The sequence below is a fragment of the Ranitomeya variabilis genome, chromosome 2 (assembly GCF_051348905.1).
Source record: "Ranitomeya variabilis isolate aRanVar5 chromosome 2, aRanVar5.hap1, whole genome shotgun sequence".
In the NCBI taxonomy this organism is placed as follows: Eukaryota; Metazoa; Chordata; class Amphibia; order Anura; family Dendrobatidae; genus Ranitomeya; species Ranitomeya variabilis.
Genome location: NC_135233.1, coordinates 637482110 through 637501856, shown reverse-complemented (window position 1 = coordinate 637501856; position 19747 = coordinate 637482110). Strand labels below are relative to the sequence as shown.

Below are 19747 nucleotides of genomic sequence, written 5' to 3'. Positions count from 1 at the left end.
TAATTTTTTTATTTTTCCCTAACTAAGGGGGTGATGAAGGGGGGTTTGATTTACTTTTATAGCGGGTTTTTTAGCGGATTTTTATGATTGGCAGCCGTCACACACTGAAAGACGCTTTTCATTGCAAAAAATATTTTTTGCTTTACCACATTTTGAGAGCTGTAATTTTTCCATATTTGAGTCCACAGAGTCATGTGAGATCTTGTTTTTTGCGGGATGCGTTGACGTTTTTATTGGTAACATTTTCGGACACGTGACATTTTTTGATCGCTTTTTATTCCGATTTTTGTGAGGCAGAGTGATCAAAAACCAGCTATTCATGAATTTCTTTTTGGGGAGGCGTTTATACCGTTCCGCGTTTGGTAAAATTGATAAAGCAGTTTTATTCGTCGGGTCAGTACGATTACAGCGATATCTCATTTATATCATTTTTTTTATGTTTTGGCGCTTTTATACGATAAAAACTATTTTATGGAAAAAATTATTTTTGCATCGCTTTATTCTCAGGACTATAACTTTCTGTGAAGCCACCTCCCTCCCTGCAGGACCCGGATCCGCGGCCATCTTGGATCCGGGTCTGGAGCAGGCAGGGAGGGAGGTAAGACCCTCGCAGCAACGCGATCACATCGCGTTGCTGCGGGGGGCTCAGGGAAGCCCGCAGGGAGCCCCCTCCCTGCGCGATGCTTCCCTGCACCGCCGGCACATCGCGATCATGTTTGATCGCGGTGTGCCGGGGGTTAATGTGCCGGGGGCGGTCCGTGACCGCTCCTGGCACATAGTGCCGGATGTCAGCTGCGATATGCAGCTGACACCCGGCCGCGATCGGCCGCGCTCCCCCCGTGAGCGCCGCCGATCGCGCTGGACGTACTATCCCGTCGGCGGTCATACGGGCCCACCCCACCTCGACGGGATAGTACGTCCGATGTCAGGAAGGGGTTAAAAGCCGGTAATTCAATTGCCGGCTTTTGCTATCTCCTTCCCAAACCTGACAGGATATAAGACCTGGTTTACATACAGTAAACCATCTCATATCCCTTCTTGTTTCACATATTCCTCTTTACTAATGTTAGAAGTGTATGTGTGTTAAATTTGGGGGCTCTAGCTGTTTAAATAAAGGGTTAAATCACAGAAAAAACTGGCATGGGCTCCCGCACAATTTTCTCCACCAGAGTGGAAAAGCCAGTGACTGAGGGCAGATATTAACAGCCTAGAGAGGGACCATGGTTATAGGACCCCCCCTGGCTAAAAACATCTGCCCCAGCTACCCCAGAAAAGGCACATCTGGAAGATGTGCCTATTCTGGCACTTAGCCTCTCTCTTCCCATTCCCGTGTAGCGGTGGGATATGGGGTAATAAAGGGTTAATGCCACCTTGCTATTGTAAGGTGACATTAAGCCTGGTTAATAATGGAGAAGTGTCAATAAGACACCTATCCATTATTAATCCAATAGTAGTAAATGGTTAATAAAACACACACACATCAGGAAAAAGTATTTTAATGAAATAAAGACACATGGTGTTGTAATATTTTATTATACTCTCAATCCAACTGAAGACCCTAGTCACCTGAAACAAAGTTAAAATAAAAAATCAACAATATCCCATACCTTCTGTCATTCAGTCTTGTCCCACGCTGTAAATCCATCTGAAGAGGTTAAAGATTTTTACAGCCAGGAACCTGCTAATGCAGCTGTGCTCTTGACTGTAAAATCTGGGGAATGAATGGAAAGCAGGGGAACGTAGCTACCTAGACTTATACTAGAGGCATAACCTCATATGAACTCGAGCGTGAGAAAATATTCTTAAAAATTCCCATGCTCGAGTTCATATGAGGTTATGCCAGCAGGGGGCGCAGCACCGCAAGTCTAGGTAGCTATCTTCCCCTGCATTCCATTCATTCCCCAGATTTTACAGTCAGGAGCACAGCTGCATTAGCAGGCTCCTGGTTGTAAAAATCTTTAACCCCTTCAGATGGATTTACAGTGTGGGACAAGACTGGACGACGGAAGGTATGGAATATTGTTGATTTTTTAATTTTAACTTTGTTTCAGGTGACAAGGGTCTTCAGTTGGATTGAGAGTATAATAAAATATTACAACACCATTTGTCTTTATTTCATTAAAATACTTTATTCCTAATGTGTGTGTTTTATTAACCATTTACTACTATTGGATTAATAATGGATAGGTGTCTTATTGACACCTCTCCATTATTAACCAGGCTTAATGTCACCTTACAATAGCAAGGTGGCATTAACCCTTTATTACCCCATATCCCACCTCTACACTGGAGTGGGAAGAGAGAGGCTAAGTGCCAGAATAGGCGCATCCTCTCTCATGCTGGTCTCTCTTTTTTGGTGCCCTAGTAATGGCATTATGAGATCTTCGCTTGACACGTGGCACCGGACACTTGGCTAGTTTTGTACTATTGTCGTTATTTAATCCTTTTTTCTAGTATATGTTTCTACTTGTAATTTTGTACATCAAAGAAATGTTATGTATTTTTTAAGCTTTTCTAGACTCCATCTGCTCTCCTTCATTTCTAACGTGTCAACATGGAGTTGCTATTTCGGTCACTTGAGGCAAATAATGTTTTGCTCCTATATGGCCATAATTCTGTGACTAATATGCACCTAGTGGATTTTGGTTTACTATAAGGAGGATGTTGCCTGGGAGATAACTTTGTCCCATAGCTTATTTTAATTAAAAGGGGAAGAGGAACCTGCAGATGTGTCAGATATAATCACACACAACTCTGCAATAAGATCAGGAGAGCAGCCATTACACATCACACTAGTAACGCCTCCATTCATGTAAAATAATCTCGGGAGGCAGAGTTATCTTCCGGGCAACATCCTCCCCATAGCCTGGAAGATGTCATTTACATAAAGTGATAAAATAAGGTTTATCCATAACAAAGCAACAGATATGAGGCCTACATGTATGACTTTTTCCAGCAATCTATAACCTGTATACACATATTAATAGTTTAGATAGGTCAAATGTGGTGACAGATTGCCCTTAAGCAGAATACACTTCTTAATCAGGAGTGTCTGACAGGTGGTTTATGCCTGTAATAGCAATAACACTTGGCACTCAGATTTTTGTAAACGTAAAACAGATTTATTGGCAATCCATATAATTTAACATTTTGGTCTATTTAGACCTTCATAAGAACTGATTGCTGTCTGGAGAAAAACTTGAAGTAAATAATGACAGCGCTGTGTCATAATGCAATCTGTGTCACTGCGGTATGGCACTGGCCATATTACAGCCCTGTAATTTTTATTGCACTTCTAGCTTATTGTACTTGTAGTTTAAAAAAGGTCCGTTTGGACCAAAACGTTGCTTCATTTGTCTACCTCAATTATATTTTACCATGTGATTTCTAAAGGATGAAATAAAGGTTATGTTTTATTCCTATTTTCTCTGGTGCCTCGGAATCTCGGATTTTCTAGATCTTGTTAAATCTGATTCTTTAGATTTGGGATAACACAATTTTAGAGAAACAAGATTCTGTTATTACAGTTAAATGAAGCTCTCATTTAGTAGTTGCTATTTCATCTTATATCATTTCTGAGGTAGATGTGCAGCGCCCCAGAGTCCTGGTCGTTGCAATAATGTTGTTCTTCCACCAGGGGGAGCGATATTACGTCTGAAGGCAATAAAGGAGATCTTCTGTCCAGGTATCACAACCACACACAACACACTTCACACTCCAGCCACCAGGGGGAGCAAAGGTTCTATCTACTAGGCCACTCCTCACAGTTAGGTAAAACTGGTAGTTGGAGGGAAAGTTAGGGAGTTCCTGGCTGGACACTGAGAGAGAGAGGTCTCCAGACCGAGCTGGCTGGAGGGAGTTCCAGTCAGATCCAGACTGAGGTCTGAGGAGGACGAGGGTCCACGGAGCTGCGCCTGCCCCACGTGCGGCAGCATCCAAAGAAAGAGATATAGAAGAGAAGTGTTTTGCAGTGAGTGAGAAACGAAGTCATAGCACAAGGAGATAACACCAGAAGGAGTTCTGCCCTGTAATAGGCTGCCTCATTCTGAGGCGCGTAGCCGGTGGCCGGAGCACCGAGGGAGCAACCATCTCCAAGCCTTGCTCCAGAGACCAGCAGGACAGTCAATTCCAAGTTGGCTGCCTGACCTTAATTCCTAAGAAGACACGGTGGCAACTTGTGGGGGTCGGGGTGTCTCTAGGGTCCCTATAAACAAGCCTCAGGCCATCAGTCATACGGGTTTTGTTCTATCCGACCACGGGGAACAGAGAGAGGAGTAATAACAGTGAGGACCTTATTAGAGCTTATGCAAGTGAGGACCTACTGTGTTACTGTGTGCATAGGAAGGCAATTGAATTCCACCTGGACAAGGGGGACTCTGGATTTGCCTTCAGACCGGCCAGATTCCAACCATCCACCATCTACACTCTGGGAAGCCCTGGGGATACACTTCACCTGTGGGAAGGTATACCATCAAGCTGCCATAACATCACCCCAGCAGACCCATAAGCAGCATCGGTCACCCTGACCGAATACCACAGGTGGCGTCACGAACACTTCCCCTGTAAAGACCTTTCCCAAAACCATAAAAACTCCTTTCTTTATTGGACGTCCCTCAAAGGGCCACGGACCGGGTCAGGCCACCGTGACATCCCCCGAACCGAAGGACCCGGTGCCGTGTACCCCATTGCCCTTACGTGGGGGCGACCCAGATGCCCTCCACATATCTCCTATTGATTTTTCCCATTTTTTAGAGGATTCTCTCCAGCAAGACATTATTTTCCAGTTCATGGGAGCACACTACATGAGGCTCAAATAGAACAAGATCATCATTATCTTCAAAACCATACATCAATTATCCTTGAACTGGCCCTTTGAAAGGCCTCAAATAAGAATAGGAAGCCAAGGGGACTAGAGTGGGAGAAATAGAAGAAAGCAGGATATCAAGTTCCACACACAATGGGATATGGGAGAGCTGGTCCTGATTCCCAAGAAATAGGAGAAAAAAATCTTTAACCTGTACAAATATAAAATGAGGTTAGCCTCCTTTGCAATGGGCTTTTCCTCTTGTCCACTTGGTCATCAAGATATCTTTCAATAAGTTTTTTATTTGTATAATTGTATAAGAAAACTTACTTTCATTTGGCATTTTGCTGTTATTTACAAAAGTAAACACACAAAATAAAATCAGCTGGGGGCTGGGGTACACTCGTTAATTGATCGATTATCGCAGGTGCTCGAAACGCAATGCTTGTGTCCCCATGCCCGTTAGACAGCCAATAAACATGCGGGGATTGCTTGCCATACACAGTAATGCCGTAGCCATATCGGATACTGGTATTACCGGTACTTTGATTGGCCGGGCACATCGCATTATTGGGTCTTATATAAGGCCCAGTGACGTGATGCTCGGCACACTTTCCTGTGGAAGCAGTTCAGGGAGAGTTGATCTAAGAGGGAAAGCTTAGACTAGAGCAGGCATATAAGCAGTGATAAATTGCTATTGCAGTACCTCTACACGGCTGCTGCGCCATTACAACAACAGTCCTTTTCAGGGCTACATACTCTCCTTTCTCTAATAAAACCACTGTTACCTGCATTCAGTGTAGGAATAGTTGGTGGTGGAGGGATAGCTTTGGATTAGAGACGCATTTGCAGGATTTATTGCCTTATAGTGTTTCTAAAAGTATGCTGCTGCTGCAACCTTTTTCCCTATTCATACCAGAACGTTTGAAGCAATATGCTACATACCTAATTTAAAAATGTGCAAGGCGTGCAGTAAGGAACGAGAAAGTGGATGTGCTGCTGATGGTGCACACAGAGGTCGAGGCCGTAGGCCAGGTGAAACTGTGCCTGCTGCGGGAGCACAACAAACATGCCCATCCACAAGACCTAGCTTCATGTCCCACTTTACATTTCCATTTATTGATTTTGTCCTCTCGTCCAGCCCGTTTCAAGAATTACATGATGAGATTCTATGTAATGATGCCCAAGTATTTGAACTCATAATTTTTAGAGAGTCATTGTGCGACCCTCGCTCTTACAGTTTCCAGGGTGTATATGATGTCCTCCTTCATCATTTTTACAGGATGTATATGAGACCTACCTCTACAATTCTCTTACAGCTCCTTTCTAGATGAAGAGAGATGTAAGATTTGTCAGTCAGAGAAATGTGTCTATGCAAATATAGTGGATGCAGGGCTACACAGTGCAGGGCGCCATACCAATCGCATTGTCTGTCGCTGTGAGTGGTATGCCACTGGTTTCTTGAATCTAGCTTTTTCTTCCATATTTAAGCTGCACACACAGATTTGTGAAAAAGCAGGCCAATCTTACATATTATAAAAATTGGTCTACTAGCCATTTACACAAACAGATCTTAATATCTTTCTCATCTGTTGTAATTGTCCAAGCATGAAACTTTCCAAATTCTTTATAATGGAGTTGTCTTCGGAATTGGTAACAATAGCAGCTAAGTGTTAAATGCGGGTTAATTGTTTTTTGTGTCGCCCCTGAAGGTCCAGTCACCACAGAAGTACTACACCTCAGCCAGAGGTGTGATGCCCCAACTCTCTGGTAAGGAGGGGACACTGTACAGAACCCTAGCACTTGCACTCAACACCAGACCTCTCCAGGCCAGGGAGGAATTAAGTAGAAGGTGTGGGTGGAGAAAGTGAAGTAGGGGTGGGGTGATATAGTAAGTGAGTGAAGAGTCTATGGGAGGCAAGAGAAGAGAGCAGACGTGTGAGAGAGAGTTGAAGCTGGGGACTGGAGCTGGTAGGAGCTCATCCCAGCAGGAAAGAGAGAAAGAAAGGAAAGAAGCTCCCAGGAAGAAAGAAGGGGTCCTAGGGGCATGGGCAAAGCAGAAGCCATCCGTGGGGCCCGCATTCACACTGACCATCGCCAGGTGGAGAGACCAGGTCACAGAAAGGGGAACAGGCCCCTAATCTAGTGGAGGAACTACAGGTCTCAACTAGGAACCGGAGGCTGTCGTGCCTGTAAGTGCAACAGCCAAGCTCACACCTACTTCGCTGAAAAGGTAGACATAGAGGGTCAAGGGGACAGTGAAGATGTCGACTGGTAGGACTCGTGACTACCGGCTTGGCATACTGGGTGTGAAGTGCAGGGCAGGAGAGGAGGCAGCCAGCGCAGTGAGATGGCCAGGAAAGGCATATAAAAAGGGGGTTCTGGACAGGTGCCCCAAGTTACTGGAATGTTCCTGGACCACTGACCTGGAGGACACAGCACCCCTGCTGGGGAATAATGTCTGAACTCTGAGTAAAACATGAAGACTGCATTTTGCTGTGTCCTCTCAATTGTTTACTGCGACGCTTGCCCTACACCACTACCACCATCAGAACTTGACAAAACACCTTTAACTGCCCTGGGGCCACGCTTCACATGTGAGGCACAGAAACATCCCAGCTGCATTACCATCGGCTCCAGCAGACTCTTTAAGCAGCTTCGGCCATTTATAGCTGAACACCACAGGTGGCGTCACAAACAATCATCCTTCTTTTCCTATACAAACTTTATTCCCATTTTCAATCAGCCATTATTCATCCCCTTTAATTGCGTGCCCAGGGCCACCCCTTTAAGAACCATCCGACCCGGTTCCGAGTACCCCATGGTCCTAGCCAGTGTTGCATTTTCCCATACCATCATAATGTAGAGTAAAAAAAAGCGTAAAAAAGACACAGAAAAAATTAAAGTGCTTTTAAGAAGTTGCTTTTTAAAAGTTGCCCAGAGACAACTGATTTCACATTTGGACACTCCGAAGAGCTGTTCACTATTCCATTTATAGATTCGGGCCTCTCGCCTGGTCTACTTGAAGCACGGCAAGATTAGATCGCATGTAGCGATGCACAAATATTTGAGCAGCCACTGTCACACAAAGGCGACGGTGGGAAAGTGTCACAAGAGGTGGACGATGATGAGACACAATTGCCAGAAAGTCAGGAGGACGACCATGGTGCTGAAGTGGAAGACGAGGTGGTGGATGATATAGCAAATGACCCAACCTGGCAGGAGGAAAAGCAGAGTGAGGACAGCAGCACACAGGAGGAGGGAGGCATAGTACTCCAACAGGCAGGAAGAAGCAGTGTGGTGGCCGCAGACAGAAGGCGGGCAACCATTCCCCGTAACACCAACACGAAGGAAGTTGCCAGTACAACTGTTAGGTCTTCCCTAGTCTTGTTGTTTTTTAACGAATCTGCCGATAACCCCAAAAAGGCCTTTGCACCACCTGCCAGGCCAGCATCAGGAGGGGTAGCAAAACTACCAGCCTGACCACCACTAGCATGATCAGGCACACGGTAGCAAAGCACCCGACTCTGTGGGCCAAACCTTAAGGTCCAGGAACAGAGTCTGCGGGTGACACCACTGCTTCTTCCGCTGTTGAACGTGCAAGCCAATCCCCTGTCCATGGTGCATGTGAAAATGCCTCCTGCCCTGCACCTGTCATTGCACACACTCAACTAGCATCGTCAGCAAGCATGTCCACATCCTAGTGCAGCATTAAGTTGACCATACCCAATCCTTGGAACGCAAGCACAAATATGCAGGCAACGCCCCACAGGCCTTACTACTAAATTCCCACATTTCGTGACTGCTTGCACTCGAAGTGATGCCTTTTAGGATTGTGAAGATAGAAGCTTTCCACAACCTGATTGCGGTGGACATCCCTTGGTACTCGGTCCACAGCCGCCACTATTTCTCCAGGTGTGACATCCCCGCATTACACAAGCCCGTGTCCCACATCATTAGCCATGCCTTCAACAATGCTGTTACTGGGAAAGTCCACCTAACCACGGCACATGGACAAGTGCTTGTGGGCAGGGACAGTATATTTCACTGATGGCACACTTGATTAACATAGTGGAAGCCGGGACACAGTTGGACCTTGGGATGGAACACGTCCTCCTGATGCCGAGAATTGCGGGCCCTAGGTCAATCAGGGTTGCCCCCACAGTCTACAGCTCCTGCACATCATCCTTCTCCTCCTCTTCAGCCCCCATCTCTGATATGACCACATCACTCACAAGCTGGAAGCACTGCAGAACTGCCTCAGCCAAGTGGCAACAGGCTGTGCTTAAGCTAATATGCTTAGGTGACAAACTGCACAATGCTGAAGAGTTGTGGACAGCTCTGAAAGAGCAGGCAGATCTGTGGCTGACACCGCTGAACCTACAGCCAGGCATGGTTGTGTGTGACAATGGCCGGAACCTGGTGGCGGCTCTGAGATGAGGCAAACTCACACATGTACCATGCCTGGCCCATGTGCTTAACCTCGTGGTTCAGCGTTTCTCAAAACTACCCGCAGCTGCCAGATCTGCTTGTCAAAGTACACCACCTGTGTGCCCATTTTAAAAAGTCAGCTACAGCTTCCGCCACCCTTGCCATGCTTCAGCATCATTTGCAGCTTCAGGCTCACCGACTGGTGTGTGATGTCCCCACGCCTGGGAGCTCTATATTGCAGATGTTGGGAAGGATTTGTGAGCAGAAGAGGGCAGTTGTTGACTACCAGCATCAACAAGGCCGTCGGTATTCAGTTCAGACTCCCCACATAAGACCTCAGGAGTGGACATGGATGTCAGACATATGTACCATCCTCTGAAACTTTGAGGGCTCCTCCAAGATGGTGAGTGGCGATGAAGCCATAATTAGCATCACCAACTTGCTTCTCTGTGTTCTGAAACGCTCTCTGCTCACAATCAAAGAGGATGCATTGCAGACGGAGCACGATGAGATAGAGCAAGGAACCGTACAGGGTGATTACACACAACCCAGCCTCATCTCATCCCAACATGGATTGGGTGACAATGAGGAAGAGGAGCAGGAACAACAGGAGCTAGTTTCATGCGCTATACATGTTACTACCTGCACAACTGTCATACCGTCTGTTCAGCATGGATGGCCTGAGGAAAGGAAGGAGGAGGAGAGCATGGTCAGTCGCCCTCTTAGTGAGGACACGGAAGTCTTGCCTGTTAGCAGTCTGGCAAGCATGGCTGAGTTTATGTTACGCTGCCTTTCCCATGACCCTCACGTTCTCAAAATTTTGGGTGACAATCATTACTGGTTGGTGAAACTTCTAGGCTCACGCTACAAGGAGAACTTTCTATCTCTTATTTCCAAGGCAGACAGGTTTACTAAAATTGGGTAGTACCAGAAGGCTCTTGTTGCGGAATTATTAAAAAAAATCCCATCTAAAAACGCTGGCGGGAGGTCACAGTTCGTTGGACAACCAAGTAGTACAGGCTAGAGAGACCCAACTCCAATTCAGCAGAGGCAGGGGAACACTGGTTCTGGGAGAGTTTTCTCAGACCCTCCCATAGAACAGGCCCTGAGGCGGGGGTTACTCTCACAAGGACTGCAAAGTTTGAGAAGATGCTGAGGGAGTACCTTGCTGACCGTTCCAATGTTCTCCGTGATTCCTCTCTGCCTTATAGTTATTTGGTATCCAAGCTGGACACGTGGCATGAACTGGCTCTCTACACCTTGGAGGTCCTGGCCTGCCCTGCCGCTAGCATTTTGTCAGAGCGGGTTTTTAGTGCCGCTGGTGGAATTATAACTGATAAGCGTATCCGCCTGTCAACTGAAAGTGCTGACAGGCTGACTCTTATAAAAATGAACAAGGGCTGGATTGGGCCAGACTTCTCAACACCACCCAATGATAGCAGCGTAACATAAACTCAAATTCAGTGTTGTTTTGGGGGGTGCAGTATACTATAGAGGCTCCCTATGGGGGGTATTATACTGTACTATAGAGTCTGCCTACAAGTGGGGTGTGCAGTGTACTATACAGGCTCCCTATGGGGGGCATATACTATAGAGGCTCCCTATGGGGAGTGCAGTATACTGTAGAGTGTGCCTGCGTGTGGGGGGTGCAGTGTACTATAGAGGCTCCCTATGGTGAGTGCAGTTTACTCTAGAGGATCCCTATAGAGGGAGATTATACTATAGAGTCTGACTGTGAGGGGGCGAGTGCAGTACACTATAGAGTATCCTTATGGGGAGTGCAGTATACTATAGAGACTCCCTATGGGGAGTGCAGTATACTATAGATGCTCCCTATGTTGAGTGCAGTACACTATAAAGGCTCCCTACGGGGAGTGCAGTATACTATAGAGGCTCCCTATGGGGTTGGCTGTGCACGGCGCAAGGTCTGGAGTCTACTGACAGTATGTTTACTACTAATTTCCCCTCTTAGTGATATTTCTTTCCTACTGATGTGTTAGCGCATATGTTTTGATGGAAGCCCACTGTAGGCTATGATATGTATTGACCATGTCTGATTTATACTACCATTGGTGGAATTTGTTTGACATCTATTCACTAGATTGACTCCCTGTGCTGTTAAACTGCCCTGGTCTATATATGCTGCTTTTTTGTGTGATTTTTCCCGCTATGCCTTTTACCTGTTTGATATACAATTAAAAATAAATTATCTTTTATCTACTTCTTTGGACTATAAAAACTGTTTTTTGGTGCTTTGTTTCTCCCTATGGGGAGTGCAGTTTACTATAGAGGCTCCCTATAGGGGGAAATTATACTATAGAGTCTGACTGTGTGGGGGTGAGTGCAGTACACTATAGAGTATCCTTATGGGGAGTGCAGTATACTATAGAGGCTCCCTATGGAGAGTGCAGTATACTATAGATGCTCCCTATGGGGAGTGCAGTACACTATAAAGGCTCCCTATGGGGAGTGCAGTGTACTATAGAGGCTCCCTATGGGGAGGGCAGTACACTATAGAGGCTCCCTATGGGGAGTGCAGTACAGTATAGAGGCTCCCTATGGGGAGTGCAGCATACTATTGAGGCTCCCTATGGGGAGTGCATTATACTATAGAGGCTCCCTATGGGAAGTGCAGTACACTGTAGAGGCTTCCTATACTATAGAAGTGGAATAGTTACAACTAGCACACTACAATGTGGGGGTATTTAATATACATACAGTAACCACAAACGTTTCGGTCTGCAATAGACCTTCATCAGTGTGCTAAATGTAGCATGAATGGTATATATAGTGGAACCCCAATAGGAATTAACTAATTCGCATAAAAATGTAAGTTTAACTGGAAAAATTGCACTGAAAACAGTTTTGAATGGTAGGTCAGTCCGGCTAGCGGGAGAGGAAGAGACACGAGAGCCACGCGGTAATCCAAGTTAATGCCTATTTATGATTTAAATTAAAATTTTAGATTTTATTAGTATGAATCTCTCTGCTGTTGTCCCCGTATTGTTGGGGATTAAACTTGTTAAAATAGAATAATTTTTTGAAGTGCCTACTGTGATGCAGTGACCCCTGTGGCAACTAGGGGGCGCTGTGTGTGCTTCTTGGGATATGCATAGAGGCACATCTGTTGTTATAAAGGTGGTGAAACAGTGACTGGCAGAATTGTAAGTGGCCGATATGTGTCGCAGAGGGAGTCTGCGTGGTAAGTCTGATGTTGTTGTTCTGGGACCTGTAGTCCCACAAGTGTTTGTATAGTTGTGAAGGGAGACTTACTAGGCTAGTTATGAGAGATGGGCGGGTCGAACTAGCCACACACACACACTCCCACCTGTGGGAGTGGTTACAGCTTCATAATGTGACCATGGTGTGGGTCACATGGTCGTTGAGTGTGGACCTGAATGGTCTATGCTGGAAGGTCCTGGAGAGCCTTTGTGTTGGGAGTGTCATCTCCCTGAAGAGCACATGGTGGGGCTTTGGACCTGGTGGTCTGGAGTGTTGGACAGACGTCCTGAATAGCACCCAGACAGGTTACATGCATGTGTGTTGGACGGTCCCCGGTAGGGACGGACGTCCTGAATAGCTCACTGAGTAACCTGTGTTGGAAGACCTGGGAGTAGGCTTCCTGAAGAGCACAACCCGTGTTGGATGTCCTGGGAGTAGGAATCCTGAAGAGCACATGCCAGTGTGTTGGACGGTCCCAGGTGGGATGGACGTCTTGAATAGCGCACAGTGAAAATGGAGTCCTGAACGGTCTGTGTTGGAAGCTCCTGTGAGTGGAGTCTTCCTGGAGCACCTGAGAGACTGTGGACCTGGATGGTCTGTGTTGGGGAAGCTACCGTCCTTCGGTGGCTCTGGACTGACTGATGTGTGCCGGCCAGGCAAGTTGGTGAACCCCGTAAGGAAGTTTCCCCAGGAGAGAGGACTGACGAGGAGTCAGCAGGGGGAGCAGGAGCTCCCATAAGGTACCATTGACTATTGATGCTTGTGATATTCTATGAACTGTGTGGTCTCCCACGGTAACTGAACGAAGTGAGGTTCAGCGTGTTTTAGAGTCAGAGACCCAATGTCATGTGCGCTATATGACTAGGGACATTGATGAACTGTTCGGCGTACGGACACCCATGGTAACTGGATGAAGTGAGAGGTCCAGCATGTTTAGTGTCTGTGAGACAAAGCCGTATATGAACTGTCTAAGATAAAGCTGCAAGTTAATATCACCGGTTGGTGCCTATTGTGTTCTATGAAATGTATATAATGAACTGTTCATAACCCGGTTTATGACACTTTAATAAACCGCATAGACTGTGTTTAAACGAAAAACAGTGTCCGTCTGCTAGAATCCCGTGCCAAGCGAGTGTCCGCCAACACATGCGGTAAACACAATCTTACACTACATGTAATTAGCGAACATTGTTGTTTAACCAGCTGTACATTTTGGCTAGGCTTGTGGGGTTTCTTCCAGATGTTATTCTTTCAGCGGGATTACCTGGCTATTTAGCCGGCTGGCAATTTGCAGACCATTACCAATTGTAGCCTTGCTCAGTGGTGTTTGCTGTGTTCTTATTTTCTGATCTTTGTTGCCGGACCTGGGGTTTGCCTTTTTGCTACTCATTTGTGTTATCTGTTTTGCCATTGATGCACACTGAACTTAGTTTCCTGACCCCAGACTTTGCCTCTGACTATCCGTTTGTCTTTTCCCTTTGTCTTTGACGTATCCTCCTGGCTTTTGACCTCTGATTTCTTCACTTCCCCATTTCAAGGCTTGTCCATGAGAGGTGACTCACAGGCATACAACTTTGATCTCCCCCTCTCGTACTGATTTTATTTAGTTGCCTTTTTCTAATTGCCTTGTTCTATAAGTGTCATATATGTCAGATATTGCACAATCATCTACCTATGTCCTGCTAGGACTGAAGCATTTAGCTGATTTTCATTGTATATAACTATTCTGTAAATTTATTATTCCTATCACCTGTATGGGTTACCTTTGTAATTGAATAGACATGGAGTCTATATTAGCTGCTAGTATTGTTTTAACTGTTGTCAATTGTTTATTGTCTTTCTTTTTGAAAATTATTATAAAAACAAATGTTTAGCGACTGCCATACATATACTGAGGCAAATATGGCTTTGCAACAAGGAGCCTGGAGTGTTGCTTCTATTCACATGGGTTTGCAAACTATACTTACATTTTCATATAAAGCTTGAAGAGTTTCTAAATCAACCACCGAATAGTCCATTTTCAAAACAGCTAAATAAATAAAAATAAAAGATTAAATGTCATTGTTTCTGCATTGCAAAGGTTTTTAAACAGTTATTAAACGTTGGTTAAAAGGAAATATTTAGTTGTAATAATACATTTCAAAACCTATTATATATTGCAATTTAAAGCATGAATGCGAAAATGTACTTGAAAACAAGAAACTTTCTAATATATCATATTAAATAAATCCGCTTCTTTCTCCTCCTTGACAGATCATAATATTTTCAAATTTCTCTGTTCAGGGGTAAAATGTGCCTTCAGTGAATACAGACTTTCCCATTACTGAGATAGGAGATGGCAGTTGCTGCTCATGAGGTTCTATAAGGAACTCTAAAGGCCCCGTCTCACATAGCGATTTACCAACGATCACGACCAGCGATACGACCTGGCCGTGATCGTTGGTAAGTCGTTGTGTGGTCGCTGGGGAGGTGTCACACAGACAGCTCTCTCCAGCGACCAACGATCAGGGGAACGACTTCGGCATCGTTGAAACTGTCTTCAACGATGCCGAAGTCCCCCTGCAGCACCCGGGTAACCAGGGTAAACATCGGGTTACTAAGCGCAGGGCCGCGCTTAGTAACCCGATGTTTACCCTGGTTACCAAAAAAAAACAAACACTACATACTCGCCTTTCGGTGTCCGTCAGGTCCCTTGCCGTCTGCTTCCTGCTCTGAGTGCCGCCGTACAGTGAGAGCAGAGCGCAGCGGTGACGTCACTGCTGCACTCTGCTCTCACTGTACGGCCGGCAGACAGTCAGAGCAGGAAGCAGACGGCAAGGGACCTGACGGACATCAGATGGTGAGTATGTACTGTTTGTTTTTTTTTACATTTACGCTGGTAACCAGGGTAAACATCGGGTTACTAAGCGCGGCCCTGCGCTTAGTAACCCGATGTTTACCCTGGTTACCAGTGAAGACATCGCTGGATCGGTGTCACACACACCGATTCAGCGATGTCAGCGGGACCTCAACGACCAAAAAAAGGTCCAGGCCATTCCGACACGACCAGCGATCTCGCAGCAGGGGCCTGATCGCTGGTACGTGTCACACATAGCGAGATCGCTACTGAGGTCGCTGTTGCGTCACAAAACTTGTGACTCAGCAGCGATCTCGCTAGCGATCTCGCTATGTGAGACGGGGGCTTTCCTGTCATGTCATATGTACTTTCAGCAGAATGCCTGTGTCTGCACCTCTAGCATCTCTGCCACGGTCCATAGACTTTTCAAAACTCCATCTGTTACCTATCTCAGTGCTGTGAAAATCTGTTTTCACTGAATACACATATTATACATGAATTGAAAGTGCGATCAGTCCGTGAGGAAAAAGAAGCAAATTTCTTTGATACTTTTGATATGGTAAAACAAAGTTGCTGATTCTCTTGTATTCTATTCATTTATGAAATTAAAAATAAAAACAATGGTTACTATTTAAAGATTTTGTAGTTTTCTTTTTCAAATTCACTTTGAAAATGTTAACATTTTACAAACCAGAAAATGACACAACACATTTTATCAACAATAAGAAAGCAAAGCCTTTTGATAGTTGCAAAAAGGTTTGAGAATAAGCATACCGATACTTAAAAGCTAAAGGTCAATAATTAAAGAGAAACTAATCTTTAATTTTTTAATTTAATAATTGTGTCCAGCATGGAAAGTCATGACACTTTGCAAATTACATTATTAAAGGGAATCTGTCAGGTAGTTTTTGTGTAGTGTCCTGTGAGGATCTGATGTTGTTGTGGGTTATAATCACCTAGGCAGGTCAACGATGCAACTATGTTTATTCCATACATCCATGGTTGTACAACAAATCCATGTAGATGGCCAACATACAATGTCCTCAGTCCACAAGTTTGGTAGTTCCACTGGCCCCATATCAGGCGATACCCACTGTCTCCCAACTTTTGGTTGGCCCACAGCCTTTGGTATCTCCAGCCGATATAGTGTGCAGTCACAGCCTATGTTCCTCCAGATGAGATATCACGACCATAGCTCATGGATATCCCTCCAGCCAGGGCCGTATTTGCCACTAGGCACTCGAGGGCACGTGCCTAGGGCGGGGACAATGCAGGGGGCGGCACCTGAGCAAGTTTAAGAAAAAAAATATATATTTTTTTTTTTTGAAAGTCCGGGGTCGCCCCACCCAGGGGCGCCGCTATAATGAGGTGAGTTGAGCACTTCGCCTCTAGCGGCATCCAGTCCCTCAAAACAGGGGGCGGCAGCGCAGCGCCTCCCCCTGCAGTCAGATCAGATGTGCCGGGTACTGGCCATAAGCATGAGGCTGTGTCACCAGCAGGAGGCGGCGGGGATGCCGGGCGCGGTGCTGCCTCCTCACACAAACTTGTCCGGTTGTAAGTTAAGTACTGAGGGCCAGGATGGGGAAGGGGTGAGCAGCCCAGGCAGCCAGGGAGACGAGCTACTTGAACGAACTAAGCACAGCCTGTGGGCGGGGACTGTGGCTGCTTGCCTGCTACACAGTAGCGTAGCGACTGGAGGGGGCCATCGCCCGGGCCCTGTCGCTTAAAGGGGCCCACCGGGAGCCAGGGCCACTTCTGTGAGGAGGCAGAACACCGCATAGGAGCAGAGCAGTATGATGTCTGCTCTGCTCCCATCTGACGGAGACTCTGCAGGCTGCTAGCACAGTGGCGGCTGCAGTCTCCCTCCTGCAGTGAATGGTTTCGCCCCTTCTGACCTGATCATGAAGCTTTTCCCTGGCTGGTGCTGCAGTTCTTCCCTCTGTGCACTGGGATTGGCTCAGGCACGCTGGGTCCTAGTGCCCACATGTTGCATTTCACCAAGACACTTCCTGGTCCTGTCTGCAAACGTTATCAGTAAGTGGGGATGGAACATTTTAGGCTTATTAAATTCAGGTATGTCACTGTGATGTGAATGTGAGACCATTGGGGTATTGTGGGGGCTGAAAGTGGGTGAGGGGGGGACAGCAGGGCCGGACTGGCCATTGGGCAATTCTGGCAAATGCCAGAAAGGCCTGTCTGGTCGTGGGCCACATTGTCTGCTATTTTGTTAACAGAATAGGTGTTCTCAAGACACACATACTGTTAAGAGGTGTGACAAAGCACAAAGTGCCAGCACGTCATAGGGAACATTAGAAATATTGGTCTTGTAGTAGATCTTGCTTCCTTCACCCAGGGTAATCTTACTAATATATCTCATCTGGTGCTTGGGGATGGGGACCGAATGGGCCTGTGTGATTTCAAATGCCAGGGCTGAATTTCAGCCCCAGTCCGTACCTGGGGGACAGGGTACTGAGGGGGTGGATGTGAGAGCATGGGGGTATTGGGAGGGAGACAGGGCACTGGGGGGTGAATGTGAGACTATGGGGGTGTTGTGGGCGCTGAAAGTGGGTGAGGGGGACACGGTACTGATGGGGTGAATGAAAGATGATGGGGGTATTGGGTACTGAAGTGGGGGAGGGGAGGCAGGGCACTGGGGGGTAAATGTGAGACCATGGGGGTGTTGTGGGGGCTGAAGGTGGGTGAAGTGGGACAGGGCACCGAGGGGTGGATGTGAGATGATGGGGTATTGGGGCTGAATATTATAATGTTTTGTTCTGATATTATGTGATCCATCATGTAATATTTGCTGTCTGGGGAGGCTGGAGATGGGGGTCGGGGGCTTTTGATGCGTACCACCTGGGTCTTTTATGGGTATTAGTATAAGGAGCCCCCATACAGTAACCGAGAGCTGCATCACATTTACAGCACCACTCCAGCATTATTTTTTATTTCATTGCTGGAGCGGAGCTGACAATCCCCGTCCCCTGCTCCCTGTCTGATACTTGCCTTCTGGCGTCTTCATCTGTTTTAGTCTCCGCTCGGCTCCGTCTCCTGCAGTTTGTGGCCTGTCCGAGGCTCCAGTGTTTCATGAAGCGGCGCAGAGGTCATCAGTGTAAGTCTATGGGAGCCTCGTTCTGGCCTCTTCCTCACTCTCAGGCTGTGTGCACACGGTGCGGATTTGGCTGCGGATTCGTAGCAGTTTTCCATGTGGTGTACAGTACCATGTAAACCTATGGAAAACCAAATCCGCAGTGCCCATGGTGTTGAAAATACCACACGGAAACGCTGCTTTGTATTTTCTGCAGTATGTCAATTCTTTGTGCGGATTCCGCAGCATTTTACACCTGCTCCTGTATAGGAATCCGCAGGTGTAAAAACACAGGCGAAATCCTCACAAAAAAGCAGGAAATCCGCGGTAAATACGCATGTAAAACGCAGCACATTTTACCTGTGGATTTTTCAAAAACTGTGCGGGAAAAATGCGCATACGAATCCGCAACGTGTGCACATAGCCTCATAGTCTTACATTGAGCGCTTGTGACATAGCTTCTCACTTCTGGCCTGTCAGAAGCTGCGCTCACAAGTTTGAGCTGTGGGACTGCAGTAGTGCCACAAAATAGTGAATACACCGGAGGATGAGTAAATGACTGGGAATGGGGACCTGCGCTTAAAGCACCACTCCAACGGTGGAAAAAACCCTGCTAGAGTGGTGCTTTAATAATTTAATAATAAGCAATTTAATACTATAAAGTTGATAAAGGTTTGGAATAAATGTCTGCAGTCACTTTATGTGACTGCAGACTGCCAAATCATGACAGAGAGCTGCGGGCCCATCATACTGTGTATAAGGAAGCTGCGGGCCCATCATACTGTGGTAAGGGAGCTGTGGGCTCATCATACTGTGAATAAGGGAGCTGCAGGCCCATCATACTGTGTATAAGTGAGCTGCGGGCCCATCATACTGTGTATAAGGAAGCTGCGGGCCCATCATACTGTGGTAAGGGAGCTGTGGGCTCATCATACTGTGAATAAGGGAGCTGCAGGCCCATCATACTGTGTATAAGGGAGCTGCGGGCCCATCATACTGTGTATAAGGGAGCTGTGGGCTCATACTGTGTATAAGGGAGCTGCGGGCCCATCATACTGTGTATAAGGGAGCTGTGGGCCCATCATACTGTGTATAAGGGAGCTGCGGGCCCATCATACTGTGTATAAGGGAGCTGTGGGCTCATCATACTGTGATAAGGGAGCTGCGGGCCCATCATACTGTGGTAAGGGAGCTGTGGGCTCATCATACTGTGATAAGGGAGCTGTGGGCTCATACTGTGTATAAGGGAGCTGTGGGCCGCTCATACTGTGTATAAGGGAGCTGTGGGCCCATCATACTGTGTATAAGGGAGCTGTGGGCCCATCATACTGTGTATAAGGGAGCTGCGGGCCTATCATACTGTGTA

General features: G+C 46.5%; 1 protein-coding gene across 1 annotated transcript in view; it reads right to left on the bottom strand.

Annotated features, from left to right (window-relative positions):
- The window catches only part of FMN2 (formin 2), a 450026-nt gene that overhangs the window by 226098 nt on the left and 204181 nt on the right, over window positions 1-19747 (bottom strand). Inside the window, exon 8 of the mRNA XM_077289102.1 lies at window positions 14425-14486. Within this exon, the coding sequence (XP_077145217.1) occupies window positions 14425-14486 (62 nt within the window). The remainder of the gene's footprint in view (window positions 1-14424; window positions 14487-19747) is intronic.